Source organism: Aquarana catesbeiana, linkage group LG04, assembly GCF_042186555.1.
Source record: "Aquarana catesbeiana isolate 2022-GZ linkage group LG04, ASM4218655v1, whole genome shotgun sequence".
In the NCBI taxonomy this organism is placed as follows: Eukaryota; Metazoa; Chordata; class Amphibia; order Anura; family Ranidae; genus Aquarana; species Aquarana catesbeiana.
Window position 1 is genome coordinate 635,406,184 of NC_133327.1, and position 19,435 is coordinate 635,425,618.

The window sequence follows — 19,435 nt, forward strand, 5'->3', positions numbered from 1 at the left end:
TGGTCAGCTGAAGCATCACGCAAAGCTCCTGGCTAGTTTTCTTTTTCATGGTGAATGGCTGTTTAGGGATGATTTGGATAAATACATCCCAAAAAATATTTAGTGCAAAAAGTATCCTTTTGCTAGTTGGAAGAAGAGTAAGCCCTGGTTCACACAGGGGCGACATGTCAGGCGACTTAGCCGCCTGACAAGTCGCGTTCAGTTCTGTACTATGGAACTGTTCTAATAGGAACGACTACCCCAAGTTGAGGGCATGTGGCCTGGTATGGTTCAGGAGGGGGGAGCTCTCTCGTCCCCCCTTTTTTCCTACAGTCTGCCAGGTTGTGTGCTCGGATAAGGGTCTGGTATGGAATTTTGGGGGGACCCCCACGCCATTTTTTTTTTTTAATTTTGGTTCGGGTTCCCCTTAATATTCATACCAGACCCAAAGGGCCTGGTAATGGACTGTGGGGGAATCCCATGCCTTTTTTTCAATGACTTTTATGTGTATTGCCGGGACCGACAATTCATTATAGCCGCGAGTACTTTTAAATTACTTTTTTCCTTTAGAAATGTCATTTTGTGCAGGGACTGTTGTAAATACAGGAAACATGCGCCACTTTACAGGCATACTATAGACACCCCCCCAGGTACGAAATTTAAAGGAATATTTCACTTTTATTGTTTCACTTTAAGCATTATTAAAATCTCTGCTCCTGAAAAAACGCAGTTTTTAAAACTTTTTTTTGCATTGATACATGTCCCCTGGGGCAGGACCCAGGTCCCCAAACACTTTTTATGACAATACCATGCATATAAGCCTTTAAAATTATCACTTTTGATTTCTCCCATAGACTTTTAAAGAGTGTTCCGCGGCTTTCGAATTTGCCGCGAACACCCCAAATTGTTCGCTATTTGGCGAACAGGTGAACGCCCGATGTTTGAGTCAAACTTACGTTCGACTCGAACATCGGGCTTACCCCTACCCAGGAAAAGGTATTCTTGCCCCAGGTGAAGATCAGTGCCATAAAGGAACTGATTCAGATGGCCATAGCAAAGAAGAATCCTTCTATTCGACTTTGCATGAGGTTGTTGGGAAAGATGGTCGCTTCATTCAAGGTCGTTACTTATGCTCAGTTTCATTGAGGCTACTGCAAAACAGTATTTTGTCAGCTTGGAACAACTAGGTCCAAGCTCTAGATTTCCCAATGTGTCTGTCTCCAGGGTGCACCGGAGCCTCAGTTGGTGGTTGATAACCAAGAATCTACAGAAGGGAAAATCTTTCCTACCACCTACCTGGAAGATGGTAACAGCAGATGCCAGCCTTTTTGAGTTGGGGAGCAGTCCAGGAAGAAGCGACTGTCCAAGGGAAATAGTCCAGATCAAAAATGCCCATCAGCATACTAGAGATCCGGGCAGAGCGATTGACCCTGAGGGCCTGGATGTTCAGGTTACGGAATTATCCTGTCAGGATCCAATCCGACAATACCAGAGCAGTGGCCTATATCAATCACCAAGGGGTCACAACAAGTCGTGCAGCCCAGAGAGAGGTGAATTATATTTTAACTTAGGCAGAAAACAATGTACCTTGCCTATCAGCAGTCTTCATTCCGGGAATAGAAAATTGGCAGGCGGACACTTGAGTCGCCAGCAGTTGTTCCCGGGAGAATGTTCCCTTCACCCCGATATCTTCCTGGCAATATGCCGAAGATGGGGGATCCCAGACGTAGATCTGTTCGCGTCCAGGTTCAACAAGAAAATCGACAACTTTGTGTCAAGAACAAAGGATCTGCTAGCATGTGGAACAGATGCCTTGGTGTTCCCGTGGAATCAGTTCTCACTGATTTATGCATTTCCTCCTATTCTGCCGTTTCCACGACTGCTTCGCAGGATCAAGCAGGAAGGGAGATTGGTGATTCTTGTGGCCCGGCGTGTCCCAAAAGATCTTGATATGCAGAGATCATAAGGATGGCAGTAGGGGACCTATGGACCCTACCACCACATCCATCCTACCTTACAAACGCTAAATTTAACAGTTTGGCTGTTATATTCCACATTCTGAAGAAGTGTGGGCTGTTAGGTCCAGTGGTATTTACCTTGATTAATGCAGGGAAGCTGGCTTCCAGAATCATAGATTAGAGTCTAGAAAGCATATGTCTCCTGGTGTAAATCCAGGGGTTGGCACCCCAGGAAGTATGTCATAGGTAGAATCTTTGACTTTCTGTAGATGGGGTTAGAAATGAAGCTGGCCTTGCCTACTATCAAAGGCCAAGTTTCGGCCTTATCGGTATTATTTCAACAACCACTTGCTTCGCATTCTTTGGTTCGTAGCTTATTCAGGGGGTAACGTGGCTTAATCCTCCGGTTAAGTCACCCCTGAACCCTTGGGAATTGGATTTAGTTCTGTCGGCATTGCTGAAACAGCCTTTTTGAGCCGATACAGCATATTCCCTTGGTCCTTTTGACAAGGAATCTAATTTTCTGGTAACCATATCTTCTGGAAGAAGGGTATGAGAGTTAGCTGCTCTTTCTTGTGAGAGCCATATTTGATTATTCACAAGGATAAGGTAGTACTGCGTCCTCATCCTAACTTTCTACCGAAGGTAGTGTCTAGTTTTATCTGAACTAGGATATTGTTCTACCTTCATTTTTTTCTAGAACCCTGTTCTATGGAAGGAAAATTACTACATTCTCTTGATGTGGTGAGACCACTCAAGGTCTACTTGAAGGCGGCTGCTCAGATTCGAGAAATGGATGTTTTGTTGTGTTGCCTGAAAGTCCTAGAAAAAGGACAGGCAGCATCCAAATCTACTATTTCTAAATGGATTCAGCAAGTAACCGTTCAAGCTTATGGTTTAATGAGGAGGATTCCACCCTCTCAAATCAAAAGCTCACTCCACTAGGACTTTTAGTGCTTCGTGGGAGTGCATCACCAAACTTCCATGGTTCAAATCTGCAAGGCCTCAACTTGGTCTTCAGTCCATACATTTACCAGATTTTATCAGGTGAATGTACAAAGGCATGAGGATATCACCTTTGGGCGTAGTGTGCTGCAGGCAGCAGTATAACTCCTCTAGTCTCATGTTGCACTAATTCTGTTGAGTCTCCCTCCCCTCAGTTGGCATTGCTCTGGGACATCCCACATAGAAATTACTATGGCTCTGTGTTCTGTGATGTACGATTAAGAAAATAGGATTTTTACAGCTTACCTGTAAAATCCTTTTCTTTGAAGTACATCAGGGAACACAGAGGTCCCTCCCCCCTTTCTGGTGTACATGTGTATTGCTTTGCTACAAAACTGAGGTACTCCCAGTAGTGGGAGGGGTTATATAGGGAGTGGACTTCCTGTCTTAGGGTGTGCCAGTGTCCATCACCTGAAGGTGGCCTATAACCCACATAGTAATTACTATGGCTCTGTGTCCCGTGATGTACTTCAAAGAAAAGGATTTTACAGGTAAGCTGTTATAAAAATCCTATTTTTATTTCTCTTAACAGGAACAAAAGAGAGATGGTTAGGGCACAGGACACCCATAGGCAAATGAACTAGCCACTTGGCAGACTCTGCAGACAAAAATAGAACTAGGCAGACAGCAATACAGAGAAAGAACATTTAAGCTGAATGTAGTGATCTGTATCTTGTAGCAACTGTTGTCTCCTATGGCAACAACTTTACTCACAGTATCCCACTATAGATCCTCAAGCTCAACCCACAGTATCCCACTGTAGATTCTCAAGCTTAGCTCCCAGCTACCTGCTGGACTTCTCAAGCTTCACTCACAGCTATCAGCTGTATTTTTTCAAGCTTCACCCACGCTACCTGCTGGGTTCCTCGGTCTCTCAGCTACCCACTGGATCCCTCAATATTGACTCACAATTACCCACTGTACTTATCTTCAAGCTCTACTCACAGCTACCTGCTGTACTCTTGGATGAGTCTCTACTGAAGCTTTCCCACTTGCTTCACCGTCCCCGGCTAGTGAACCATCTGCTCTGATTCTCCTTCAGAACTCCATCCCTTTGACACCTGCCTGCAGCAACAGCAGTGGTTGACCCTCTGGCAACTTCATTTCCTGTGCCTCCTGGCAATGATCAGGCTCCCCTCAGGCTGAGCCTCTACACAGTTGGCTAGGCCCCAGGCTTCAGGCCTTCACCTCTGCTGCTGCTCCACACACACCCACCCAGGCCACAGCCCAGGTGGAGAGAACCCCCGATCACCTGACTCCTTCCAAATAAATAAATAGACTATCCTACTATTGTGGGGAAAAAAAAAGGACATACATTTTATTTGGGTACAGAGTCGCATGACCTCGCAAAAAATGGCCTGGTCATGAAGGGGGGTAAACCTTCTGGAGCTAAAGTGGTTAAGCATCCACTGTTCTAAACTGTTTAAAAATGGTGAAGTCAGTTATGCTAAATTAGTTGTTCCAGGTCAGAAAAAGCTCATGCCAGTGGACATTGTTCTTCTGCATTTGACATGCATTGGAAACACATTTTAAATCTAGTTCAGCAAAATCCCATTGACTTTATTAGAACAGTACAGTGCCTTGTGTTGCGTTGCATTTTTTTTTTTTTTTTTGGAAACAACAGGTTCTATTGAAGTGTGTTTGTTCTTCAGGCAAAGCAGGTCAGTCGCAGCCTTTTCTTGTCAAATGCTGCATTTCCCCTTTTGAATGCAAAGCGCAACATGTACCGTAAGTTTATTTTAAAATGTTGTCAACTTTACATTAAATGCAAACTATCCTTTAGTGTTAATTTGTGCTTAGGGTAAACCTATCCTGAATGCAATCTTTTCTGAATTTTCAGGTACACGTCTTATGAATACAGGCTTATTGTACATAATGTGCTAGGATATGCGTTCAGTTCTGATGTAATTGGGATGACCCTTCCTGGTCCTCCTATAAGGGGAAGTCATTTTACCGCTCAGGTTGTTAACCATACCGCCATAGAAGCATCATGGAGCCAACCCAGTAAGTGTTCATACGTATGTATGTGTGTATGTATCCGTGTGAGTACTGGGGGTAATTTACTAAAGCAAACAAAACAAGAACAAGGATAAATGGAAATGATACACCTGCATCACCAGCCCAAATGAGAAGGACATAGTGATCACTATCCCTAGATCTATCTGATATTATCTGATGTTTAAGGTATCCTATTTTAGTGTGCACATTGAACATTCAGAAAATGCTGCTTGAGTGCATTCTGTACTAAAAAGTTCACTAAATCATGAAACATTTATCTAAAAAATAAAATAAAACCAATCAGGCCTCTTTGCTAGGTAGTGTGCTGCATATGTGCCAAGTAATGTACTGGGTCTAAAAACATATACACTATATTACTAAAAGTATTGTGACACCTGCCTTTACACGCACATGAACTTTAATGACATCCCAGTCTTAGTCTGTAGGGTTCAATATTGAGTTGGCCCGCCCTTTTCAGCTATAACAGCTTCAACTCTTCTGGGAAGGCCGTCCACAAGGTTTAGGAGTGTGTCTATGGAAATGTTTGACCATTCTTCCAGAAGCACATTTGTGAGGTCAGGCACTGATGTGGACAAGAAGGCCTAGCTTGCAGTCTTCGCTCTAATTCATCCCAAAGGTGCTCTATCGGGTTGAGGTCAGAACTCTGTGTAGGCCAGTCATTTTCCTCCACCCAAAACTCGCTCATCCATGTTTTTATGGACTTTGCTTTGTGCACTGGTGCGCAGTCATGTTGGAACAGAAAGGGGCCATCTCCAAACTGTTCCCACAAAGTTGGGAGCATGAAATTGTCTAAAAGTCTTGGTATGCTGACACCTTAGGAGTTCCCTTCACTGGAACTAAGGAGCCAAGCCTTTTTGTGGAGGGGGAGGGGGGGTTATGGTTTGGGGTTTTTTTTGGGGGGGGGATTGGGCTTGGCCCCTTAGTTCCAGTGAATGTTTGGCGAAGGCCCCTTCCTGTTCCAACATGACTGCACACCATTACACAAACAAGATCCATAAAGACATGGATGAGCGAGTTTGGGATGGAGAAACTTGACTGGCCTGCACAGAGCCCTGACCTCAACCTGATAGAACACCTTTGGGATAAATTAGAGCAGAGACTGCAAGCCAGGCCTTCTCGTCCAACATCAATGCTTAGCCTCACAAATGCGCTTCTGGAAGAATGGTCAAATATGCCATAGACACACCCCTAAACCTTGTGGACAACCTTCCCAGAAGAGTTGAAGCTGTTATAGCTGCAAAGGGTGGGCCAACTCAATATTGAACCCTACGGACTAAGACTGGGATGCCGTTAAAGTTCATGTGCATGTAAAGGCAGGTGTCCCAATACTTTTGGTAATATAGTGTATATTGTGCAACTGGAGCAAAAACCCACTCAGCTGTAAAAAAAAAAAAAAAAAAAGAAGGCATTCAGGGGCCTCCTCCTGATTTAAGAATACAATCAGTGTGCGCGTGCATACAGTATAATGTGTATATGTTTTTGTTCACATCTTGTGTTTTTAGTTTTGAATTTTTTTTAGAGATGTAAATCAACTTAACAATGTGTGTTCATGATTTATACACCATATAACCTTATGTGGACACCCCTCCAAATTATGGAGCTCAGGTGTTTCCAGTGAAGGGTTCTGTTAATGCTACAGCACACAAAGACACAAGTGTAGACAATGGCAATCTTCCAGCACTCTGGGGAAGGCTGTTTTCTTTTCCACCATAACTATACTCCTGTGTACAAATCCAACTCCATAAAGACATGGTTTAATGAGTTTGGTGTGTAGGAACTCGAGTGGCCTTCACAGAGTTCTGACTACAACCCTACTGAACATCTTTGGGGTAAATTGGAGTGCTGATTGTGAACCTCCTGTCCCTTGGTTTGTAATAGCTGCAATAGTCTTGAGGATATGTCACCACAGGAGACACCAACATATGCAAAAAAAAAAAAAAAAAAAGCATGTAATTAGGCATGTGCAGTTCGATTTGTTCTGAATCAAAATTCGGACAAAATTTTAGTTTTTCGGAGATTCGCATGTATTCGAATTTACAAATTACAATAGTAAAGAATTTAAACAAATTCGAAACAAACAACGAAACAAACATTTGTCCAAAAGAACAATTTATCCAAATTGTAAAACAAATAAAAAATTTAAACATATTGCTGACTATTGCTGATTTCCTTCAAAACTGTGTGTATTAGTGTTAGAATATAATCTTACAATTTTTTAAAGTAATAGAATAGAATAAAACCAGAATAGAACAGAATATAATAGAATAGAATTGAAAAGAATAGAAAAAAATAGAATATATTAAAATAGAAAAAATATAGCCGTCACAGCAAAGAAAACGTATACATAAGTTGCGCCCGCAAATGTAAACGGTGTTCAAATTACACATGTGAGGTATTGCCGCAATCGTCAGAGTGAGAGCAATAATTCTAGCAAAATAGCTCCTCTGTAACTTTAACCTGGTAACCGTAAAAAAAAATTTTAAAGCGTTGCCTATGGAGATTTTTAAGTACCGTAGTTTGTCACCATTCCATGAGTGTGCCTAATTTCAAAGCATGACATGTTAGGTATCTCTTTACTCGGTGTAGCATCATCTTTCACATTATACCAAAAACATGGGCTAACTTTACCATTTTGTTTTTTTTTTAAATTCATGAAAGTGTCTTTTTTCCCCAAAAATTGCATTTGAAAGGCTGCTGCGCAAATACCATGTGACATAAAAAATTTGCAATGATCGCCATTTTATTCTCTTGGGGTCTCTACTAAAAAAATATATATGATGTTTGGGGGTTCTAAGCAACAAATGCCAGAAATAGGCTTAGGCATGAAAGGCTTAAAATAGCAAGAATATATTTCTTTTGAAATTTGAATTTTTAATAGAACGCTAGAATAAAACAGAGTAGAATAGAGTAGAAGAGAATATAATTTAATAAATATTAGAAAAGAATAGAATAGAAATAAAATAGAATAGGGTTGAAAAAACTACAATAGAATATAGCTGTCTTCCAAAATTCCAACTTCGAATACAATAGAACCAGCTATTCTTCACAATGAATTTGTATCGATTCAATGTTTTCTATTCCAATTCGATTCAAATAATTAAAATCCACTGGAAACATTTGAATACGGTCGCAGACGAATAAATGAAACTAAATGAAACAAATTTTGTTACGAATGCAACAAAACAAAATTAGTAACTTAACCAATCAATCCAAAACGAAACACATTTTTTGGTTCTGCACATGTCTACATGTAATACAATCACCCAACACTCATACTTAGATATTGGATCTGGAAAGAACTAACTTTTAATTGTCCAATAATCTCTACACAAAAGTTGAAATATCACATCATTCTGACAACTAGAATGCCTGAACATGACTTAGTGACACGTATCCAATCTACATGTGTTAGATGTTTATACAGAACATGACCGGTGAGGTTAGGCAGGATACAGTTTTTTGTCAGGAGGCAGATTTGAGATTCCCTAGGGAAAGTAATTGTTGCCTATGAAAATTGGAGTCTTAGGATAAAGTATTCATATAGTACATGGATGGAAACAACCTAGATAGTGACTAGTGTAACCAATTGATGTGTTTCTGGAGGTGTCATTTTGTTATAAGAAGTACATTCTCTTTCCTTCCAGCTGTACAAGATTTACAAGGTGCTGTAGATCATTACACGCTGATACTGAGCTCGCCCAGGTATAACAAGACGCTAACGTTCCCGGCAGATGTGAAGAATGCGGTAATTGGCGGCCTGTACCCGCACACCAAGCATCAGCTCTATCTGGAAGTCTCCAATGGACTCCATAGTATAAGCAGCGGCTGGGTGCACGTGACAACCCCGGATGGAGGTTCGTACCGACAACCACTTTACCAGCTCTGAGAACTAAATGGATTGATTTTGCAAGGTTGAAATCAGTCAGCCTTGGATTTTTAAAATGCCTTTTCATTAAATGAGAGAGAGGGGAAATAAGGTTTAAATGGTCTAAAATGTATCGTTGACTTGAGAAGGAAGATCAATAAGAGGCCCACAGAGACAAGAGCATACCGCTATAATCGTGAATATTAGCCTTATCTGAACTCGCTCTCCTGTGTCATGCTGCGGCCTGTTTATAGAGAGGTGCAAGAAAAATTCCAAAGCTTTTCAGCCATTCTTTTTTATTTCATGATACTGTACATATATGTGTGTGTGTGTGTATATATATAGAGAGAGAGAGATAGATAGATAGATATGAATATACAGTATATATAAACTGTTTTACATATAATATACTGTACATATATATACACTGAGCAAAATTATAAACGCAACACTTTTGTGTTTGCTCCTATTTATCATGAGCTGAACGCAAAGATCTAAGACTTTTTCTATGTACACAAAAGGCCTATTTCTCTCAAATATTGTTCACAAATCTGTCTAAATCTGAGTTAGTGAGCACTTCTCCTTTGCCGAGATAATCCATCCACCTCACAAGTGTGGCATATCAAGATGCTGATTAGACAGTATGATTATTGCACAGGTGTGCCTTAGCCTGGCCACAATAAAAGGCCACTCTAAAATGTGCAGTTTTATCACACAGCACAATGCCACAGATGTCGCTGTATAGTGTAATCCTGTGAGATACAAGATCAATTGCGCATAATAGCGCTACTCACGGAACGGACATGCAGAGCAGGCATTCAGAGTTAGTCAGTGATCGCCGCTGAACGGCGTGCATTCCACTGACTACAGGAAATGGTGTCACTGGTTTTCAGGCGTAAGCCGGATGTTGCGTTGACGCGTTTCGCCCCTCCAGAGCGCAACTTGTCTTTGATAACGCCCTGGAGGAGGGGCGAAAACGCGTCAACGCAACATCCGGCTTACGCCTGAAAACCAGTGACACCATTTCCTGTAGTCAGTGGAACGCACGCCGTTCAGCGGCGATCACTGACTAACTCTGAATGCCTGCTCTGCATGTCCGTTCCGTGAGTAGCGCTATTATGCGCAATTGATCTTGTATCTCACAGGATTACACTATATATATTTCTTTTTATTTTTTGGGTGGAACATGAGGTCCGCGGCTCCCAAGGTCTTATTATAGTGCCAGCAGTCTAAGCCTTATTCCATCTCTCTATATCCAACACAGCATTCTGGGTGACTGTCATTAACCTTCTGGATTAGAAGATGGAAGTCTGCTGTTTTTGTTGTTCTTGCTAAAGGACTATTTATATCCATCTTTGAACTTTATTGTTTATTTACTAAGGTTATTAACATTTTTTTGGTTAGTATATGGCTACACATATCATATACATTTTTAGAGGATTTATGGTTATAGATAACAACACTCAATAATGGTCACAAATGGTAAATACTAAAAAATTTATCACGATTTGTATTGAATATTATTTGTATAGTCGCATCTTATTAGCGACATTACTATTTATTATATATATAGTCGCATTCTACTAGCGACATCACCACCAACCATATATATTTTTTTATATTTTTGTTGTATAAGTTGCCAGCGCAGGTTTTGTTTGTTTAGCATTGAGGATAGCCTGCAGAGATTGTATATGAAGCCACATGCTGCTGGGCTCACGTCCAGAGTCGGTGTGTGTTCCACTCGTGCATGGGAGAAAACCGGAAGCTGGGACCCGGAAGTGACCTGACCGGAAGCGCCTCAACGTACGTTTCATAATTAATACATCTTTGTAAGAGAAGTTTTCATTCTACTCTGACTGTCCTATCAGGCTGCAGGACCCCTGACCTTCTGTCTGGACAGTGTTGATTGGCTCTGTGCTGATCACATGCACTCTCCAAAGAAAAAAAAAAATTTCTCTAGCAATGCACACCAAACTGAGCATGTGCAGCTTGTCCCCTAGCCTCTGGTCTATCAGGAGATGGTTTGGGGACTGTGGAAGAAGGGGAGGATCAGAGAAGACAGGATCAAACAGCCTTTTTACACAATGCAGAGGATTAACCCCTTAGGTTCCACAGTGAGTATAACAAGCCTGCTTTACTGCATATACAGACTGATTTTACGGTTGTGGGTTTAGAAACACTTTCATTGAATAAGCTGAAGTTAGAAGCTGATTGGTTACTATGCACAGCTGAACCAGATTTTGCACTCTCAAGTTTTAGTAAATAAACCCCAGTGTTGTTTTATATGTTTCCCATAAAATATATCCTTAGAAACCAGGGTTTTAACCTCCACAAAGGGTATTGCTGGAGATTTCTACACCCAGGCTAAGAGCGTGCATATATTTTTAATCATTATTTGAAGATATTGGGCACTCAGGTCAATTTGCTTATCTCCCACTGTAATTTATTTTCACCGCCCCTTTAAATCTAAACACATATTGCAAAGTCTATCTCATTTTTTGAGATACTTCATAAAAACTCATTATAAACACTATCATATCATTACCTCCCAAGCAAGTGTTCCAGGTCATTAAAATCCTCTTAAATGAAGGCCTTTCATTTCCACCTTGATACCAAAGGTTACCACCTTCTTCTTTTTTTTTTGTTTTGTTTATTAAAAAAAAAAAAAAATATATTAACCAGTGACAAGATGGGGCAATATTTTTGCATAGCTATTCCCGCCATCCCTGAATAACGGTGTAGTTAAGGCAAGGGAAATTTTATTTCTAAATTGGATGGTGATATTAACTACTGTGTGATAATCAACATTCTAGATCATTTACCTAACGATAATGCCACGCTATTGCTTGATGTAATTTACAGGGTGATCTCTATAATGTTCTTTAGGTCAAACGCAATTCCACTCCGCCATTATAGAGATGGAGCTATTACCCGTGCAAACTTAATTTCAATTGGGCCGAACTTTATCAATAAAGGAACTGCTGGTTATAGTGGAAGTACAGGCAAATTAAAAAAATAATTTATTCTATCTTACATGATCACTGAACTATTGTTATATGTGTTTTTAAAGAGCAACTGTAGTTAAAAATGAAAGGGGAATTTGTTTCACATTAAAGTGGACCTTTTAGTCAGGGGCACAACTATAAATCATGAGGCATCATAACAAAATTTTGATAAAGCAAAATTGAACAAGAATTGTAGTAGCAATAATAATAATGGCCATCACAATAGCTTTAAAATATATAACTACAGCATTATTACTCTAATAATCATTAACCCTAAAAATCAATAGCAATGCAAATCAAGTGATAACTATACACAATAACAGGAGTATAAATAGTAAATATAAAGTATTGCTAGTGTCTTTAAATTGATATAACATAATAACCCTATAACAATCCATGTCATTGAACTCATGTACATTAAAAAGCTGATGTCCTAAAGTGTAACTAAAGGCAACATTTTTTTTCTTTCATTTTGGATAAAGGAAAGAACAAAAATTAGACTCAATGGACTTTGAAGGCACCCAGTAATATATAAAGAACATAAACATAATTAATACCTTATAATGTCCCCATGACAATCCATATCATTACATTTATTTACAATACATTAAAAAGCCGATGTCTTATGCCCTGTACACACGGTCGGACATTGATCGGACATTCCGACAACAAATTCCATGGATTTTTTCCGACGGATGTTGGATCAAACTTGTCTTGCATACACACGGTCACACAAAGTTGTCGGAAAATCCGATCGTTCTGAACGCGGTGACGTAAAACACGTACGTCGGGACTATAAACGGGGCAGTAGCCAATAGCTTTCGTCTCTTAATTTATTCTGAGCATGCGTGGCACTTTGTGCGTCGGATTTGTGTACACACGATCGGAATTTCCGACAACGGAATTTGTTGTCGGAAAATTTTATAGCAAGCTCTCAAACTTTGTGTGTCGGAAATTCCGATGGAAAATGTGTGATGGAGCCCACACACGGTCGGAATTTCCAACAACAAGGTCCTATCACACATTTTCCGTCGGAAAATCCGACCGTGTGTACAGGTCATAAGAGTGTTATTAAAGACTAAACTGTTTATTTATTTTTTTTATTTTGAATGGTGGAAAAAACAAAAATTAGACCCAGTGGACTTTTAAGGTACCCATACAGTAATATATAAAAAACAAAAATTATGATATAAATGTGCATATAATTGAAATTTAAAAGTAATACAATTATAATAGCACATTCACATATAACATCAAGTAGTTACAACTCATCTGGAGGGTGTTTCTCACTGCCAGCGTACAAAACCATATACTTATGTACTTCCAATATACTCAACATTAGAGAGCAATATGTATACCGGTAGCATATCAGCTGGGGGTGGGACTAGCCCTGGGCTCTATGCGTTTCCAGGAATCAGGTTTCTGCTTCTTCAGGAGGCCGGATGAGATTTCTAAGCGATTTAAAATAAAAAATATATATTACAAATGGTGCATAAATAATCATTAACATAATATACACTAGTCCGATCTATGCATATCAAACATACAGCATATAAGCATGAAGGAGCTCCCCCCCTCTTTGAATTGTGCATGTAAATTTTAGTAAGCCTGCTGAAATATTACAGGTCACCATTATCAAGTAGCACCAAGGCCACCCAGCTCAATTATTTTGGCTAGACTAAGACCCCCTGTCAGTTTTTTTTTTTTTGCCATTTGTATCCCATTGGGGAGATTTACCTTCACTTCCTGTCCCATAGCCAAAACAGGAAGTGAGAGGAAATGCCTGCAAATTAAGAGAATCTTGGTGTCAACAGGGTCACCAGAACTAGTGTCCCCATTGGAAGATTTCCCCTCAATTAGTGTTCTGATGTCAACCCAAAATGAGGGATTTTATTTTATTTTTACTTTCAAAGTTTTTAATAATATTTCAACAAAAGCGAAAACAATTACAGACATTGCATAGAGACAAAAGGTGATGCGTCAATAACTAACATACAAAGGATTCCTCTAGTAGGCATACAATGAGCACATGTAATGACTGAGGAGTATGGCACCTCCAGAATAATTAATATCGAAAGAATCAATGGTTTCCACAGGATGCCTCGTGGTACTCGATCATGCCAAGCCAAGCCCCAGTAGACCCCCCCGGCACCCCTAATGGGATCTATCTGTGCCGAGGCAGCCCTCCCGAGGCCCCCGGAGCGCGGCAAGGACTATTGTCGACAAAGGAGCACCCCAGTAACTAAATGTAGCAGTTCGTTTGTCCTAAAGGCTCCTGTGGGAGGTTTGTCCTTTGCTATTGGGAGCATTCCAACTACAGTAACAAATTGAGCAAGATATCTGTTCGCAGTCAATTCATACTAGGGGAATCCAGCAAACCAAAAAAAAGGGGGTAAAATGAACATAAAGCATATAAGAGGGGGGGAAGAGAGAGAAGGGGTCGGAGAGCCACTCAGCAAGCACCACGAAGAAGCATGGGTGTTGATGTTTATTTGGTTAATTTGCATCCCAGGGATGAGGGAGAGACCTATGTGATTGGCCCAGGGTTCCCAGGTGGATTCAAATTGTGCCCTGGAGTTTAACAGAATACCGATCCCATTTCTCCTGGGACATCATCCAGGAGATTTTCCACTTGGCAGCGATAAAAGACACCTTGGGCTTTTTCCAGGCCTTAGCAATCGTTAGTTTGGCGCCTAGGAGTATGAAATGGATTCATTTGCGAGTCCATTTAAAAACACTTGGAATATTGGCATTCAAGAGGGCCACTGCGGGAGTTCTGGGAATCTGTTGCCCTGTAACTTATGAATGAATCAGAGCGAACGTCCTCCTCCAGAATGACCTAATTTTGGGACATTCCCACCATATGTGGGCCATAGAGCCATTCAGTTCACAACCCCTGAAACACCGAGGATTAACAGAGGGAAACATGAAGGTTAATTTAGATGGTGTGAGATACTACCTGGTCATCACTTTAATATTTGATTCTATTAGGGAAATATTTTTTATCCCCTTATAGGCTCTGGAGAAGGATATCCGCCATTTATCCAGGTCCCATTGGATTTGGAGATCTTTTTCCCATGTGGACATATATGGGGTTTTGCCTTCCTGCTGAGCTAAAGATTGGTATATAACAGAAATTCCACCCCTCTGATTTGTGGCTTGACCTATCCAAGATTCGTAAGGGGTGAACCTAGGTGGGATGGGTTTCCCTACCCATATTTTATGTAGGAAGTGTTGTATTTGAAGAAACCTAAAGTGTTCCTTCCTTGGGATGTCCAGTTGTTGTTGACAGAATTTTAAAGTTAATGGGCCTGTTGCTGTAAAGAAGTGACCAAACCGATACAGCCCCTTGTCCAACCATCATTTGAAGGAAATTATGTTTAGACCCGGAGTGAAGTCCGGATTATTAAAAATTTGCCCCAATGGACGGCAGTTAGAGGTTTAAGAAGGTTGAGTCATTATTTTGTCCCAAAGGGTCATGGATTGTGAGAGGATAGGTGAGAGTACGGGGGATCTGTCCTTGGAAGGGATCCATAGTAAGTAGTCAAGAGTATGGTTAGGAACCGACTGTCTCTCGATTTGGATCCAATCTGGTTTTTCCGTTCTGGAAAATACAGTTGATAGTTGGGCGATTCTTGCTGCCTGGTAATACCAGAAAGGTCTTGGTAACCCTAGGCCCCCCTGTGTCCTCAACCTGTAAAGAGTGTTATTTGGAAGTCTATGACCCTTTCCTCCCCAGATAAACTTGTTGATTTTCCTTTGTAGGGATTGTAAGTGATCTTTCTTAAGGTTAATCGGTAAAGCTCTAAATAAATATAGTAGTCTGGGGAGGAGTGTCATTTTAATTGAGTGGATCTTCCTTACTGCCCCAGGACTTTAGCTCAGATTCCAGTTTCTTGTATGTGGGCGGGAAGTTGACTGAGTATAGTTGGTCAATTTTGGCTGTGAGATGAATCCCTAGATACTCTAGTGACGAGTTGTTCCATTTAAACGTAAATGATTTTTTCAAGGATTCCACTGTGGCTGGTTTCAGAGAGATGTTGAGGGCGTGGGACTTGTCGTAGTTAACCCTTAGGCCTGACACCTTATCAAAGGCTTTTAGGAGGTTACATAGATTGGGAAGGGAGGTGATAGGTGAGGTGACGAATATTAGCATATCGTCGGCGAATAGGCCGCATTTATGAATTTGGGACCCACAGGAAATTCCTTGAATATTAGGGTTGGAACGAATTGCCACTGCAAGTGTCTCAATAGCCATGGCAAATATTAATGGGGATAGAGGGCAACCCTGTCTAGTGCCCCGTGCAATGTTAAAGGGTCTGGAGTGGTGCCCGCAGAGTCGAATCCGTGCCGATGGGTTGTAATAGAGGGAATGAAGAGTGCCCAAAAAGCGGTTGATTTTATTTTATTTTTGCGCAGCACTTCCACATTTCACACCTAGGTGAGAATGACATTTCTTTTCCCTGTCCCCTGCACATATGCAAATGTGCCACAGGGCTTTAGATCCTGAGAGAGCTCTGTGGCACTGCTGCACACGCACTGGTTTCCTCCGACCATCTGAGCACTCATGGGGTTTCTCTTGTATGAGCAAAGGCGGCCATCAGGGAAGTCCCAAACCTTCATCTTTGCGCATGTGTGGAAAACCACCTGCAAGTGCACAGATGTGCCGACAGCCCCTGCCAGCCTATCTGCTCATGTGCCATAATGAAAGTGCCAGAGGGGCAGGGTGGAGCCATCTGAGGGGTGGACTGAAAGAAGGTCCAAATTAGCCTGAATACACAAATCCTCCTACTTCTACATGAACCGATCCTTTACCCCTAAGTGGCTCTCACATATAATTCAAAGCATCATAGAAGGGGGCAAAGTGATTTTTTTTTCTTTGCTGAACACAATCAGATGTTAGTTTTTAGCTGAGAAGACACAATAAGATATTTTGCAGCTTGAGGAAGACTGCCTTAGGCATACAGGGTCATTTCAGTGCTGGCCAGGATGACACTAGATTCTGGTGTCTGATTGGAAATGTCACAGGGGGTACAGGGTCAGTGTCAACAGCAACCCCTGGAATTCCTAATGATAGATTTGTGCTATCTTCATATGCACATGGATTTTCTGTGTTTAAATATCCTAATGAGCCCCCCTTCTACCCTCAAGCCCCATAACAGCCTTGTGGAATGCTGTGGTTTTTGTTATACCACTTCTTTTTGTTACTTTACAAGTTTGTATGAATACATTCCTCCTGTCACTATATACTGTACAATACAGTATCTTTTTTTAAGTCAAACTTTTCTCATTTAAAATCCATCTTTAAGCTCCAGTCAGTGACTTTTCTTAGATGATGTCATCAGTCTGCTGCAGATAGGAGGAAGCATTTTCTCTGTCTCCTCTACCTCAATGATCAAACTAAAACAGTGTAACTTTGTAGCTGGTTAGAGGAAGCAGCAGGGGCTGATCTGTGTCACCTGTTGGTGAACACAGCCAAGAACTACAAGCACCAAGATTTATAGGTCTGTGTCATCTCTGTGCCTGCTTATCAGTCAGGAGGTGCATGCTGATCCTGAATGATGCTTAAATAAAGATGGTTCTGGCATAAACTATCATGGGGGATAGCTTGGGATTAAAGGTGAGTATCGAGCCAAAAGCTGCATCTTTTATTTTTATATTTTAAAAGAGTTTAAGCAAGAGAATGTGGCAAGTTTAATTAAAATAATTTTTTGAGTGAGTATTAATATTTAAAAAAAAATGTTTTTTCTAGCTATTGTTTGATATTATATTTATATTGGGGCATCCATATGTCCCTAGTACAATTATAGACTTCGGTCCCTCATTAGCAGGCCATTAGAGTGATAGAACATCATTGTTCCCCTCTCTCTCAATACTGTGGAGCCTTTAGGTCAGGTCTGACTTGCTGTACTATTCCACTGGTCAAACATTACAGCAGGTCAGCGCAGTGTGTGTAATAGAAAACATTTTTACCAATAGCTCTCACAGTTTCTTACTGAGAACATAATAGGCCAATTTAAACATCAGCGCTGGCTGTGACTGCTTCATTGCAAAACAGCAAAGAGCGCTTTCTTTCGTTTTTTTTTTTTCATAATGCTTATCCGATTTGGTTAAAGAAGGTCTTTCACGCAGACAGCAGGAGTACTCTGTGTTTTTGCATTCATTCTAGTGCCTGAAGGCATGCTCCCCCCAGAGGTTGTGGCAATCAACAGTACAGCTGTACAAGTCATCTGGACACCCCCTTTAAATCCAAATGGCATTGTCACAGAATATTCCATCTATGTGAATGATAAAGCCTACAGGACGGACAAGAACACACCCCATCCTTTCATAGTGGACAATCTGGCTCCATATATCGTGTACGCCATACAGGTTTGTTTATATATGTTTAATCTGTTCTCCTCTACATGTTATACATACTGTACATGAATTTGTACCATATATATTTTTCATATTTATATATACATATACTGTATATTTACAGTATGTGTGTGTGTGTATGTATATATATATATATATATATATATATATATATATATATATATATATATATATATATATATACACATCTATATAGATCTATCTATCTATCTATCTATCTATCTATCTATCTATCTATCTATCTATCTATCTATCTATCTATCTATCTATCTATCTATCTATCTAGATAAATATATATATATATAGATATATATCTATAGCTATATAGATAGATCTATAGATAGATCTATCTATCTATAGATAAAGAGATTATATATATATATATATATATATATATATATATATATATATATATATATATATATATATATATATATATATACACAGTATCTCACACAAGTGAGTACACCCCTCACATGTATGTAAATATTTTATTATATCCCTTCATGTGACAACACTGAAGAAATGACACTTTGCTACAATGTAAAGTAGTGAGTGTACAGCTTGTATAACAGTGTAAATTTGCTGTCCCCTCGAAATAACTCAACACACACAATAATGTCTAAACCGCTGGCAACAGAAGTGAGTATACCCCTAAGTGAAAATGTCCAAATTGGGCCCAATTAGACATTTTCCCTCCCCAGTGTCATGTGACTCGTTAGTGTTACAAGGTCTCAGTTGTGAATGGGGAGCAGGTGTGTTAAATTTGGTGTTATCGCTCTCACTCTCTCATACTGATCACTGGAAGTTCAACATGGCACCTCATGGCAAAGAACTCTCTGAGGATCTGAAAAAAAGAAATGTTGCTCTACATAAAGATGGCCTAGGCTATAAAAAGATTTCCAAGACTCTGAAACTGAGCTGCAGCACGGTGACTGCACATGCTCAGCATCATATCCAGAGGTTGCCTTTGGGAAATAGACGTATGAGTGCTGCCAGCATTGCTGCAGAGGTTGAAGGGGTGGGGGGTCAGCCTGTCGGTGCTCAGACCATACGCTGCACACTGCATCAACTTGGTCTGCATGGCTGTCGTCCCAGAAGGAAGCCTCTTCTAAAGAGGATGCAAAAGAAAGCCTGCAAACAGTTTGCTGAAGACAAGCAGACTAAGGACATGGATTACTGGAACCATGTCCTGTGGTCTGATGAGACCAAGATAAACGTAT

General features: G+C 40.5%; 1 protein-coding gene across 1 annotated transcript in view; it reads left to right on the top strand.

Moving 5' to 3' along the window:
* USH2A (usherin) overlaps positions 1 to 19,435 on the top strand; it is a 1,400,924-nt gene that overhangs the window by 918,860 nt on the left and 462,629 nt on the right. Inside the window, exons 45-47 of the mRNA XM_073628975.1 lie at positions 4,783 to 4,946; positions 8,606 to 8,815; positions 18,001 to 18,203. Coding sequence (XP_073485076.1) covers positions 4,783 to 4,946; positions 8,606 to 8,815; positions 18,001 to 18,203 — 577 coding nt within the window. The remainder of the gene's footprint in view (positions 1 to 4,782; positions 4,947 to 8,605; positions 8,816 to 18,000; positions 18,204 to 19,435) is intronic.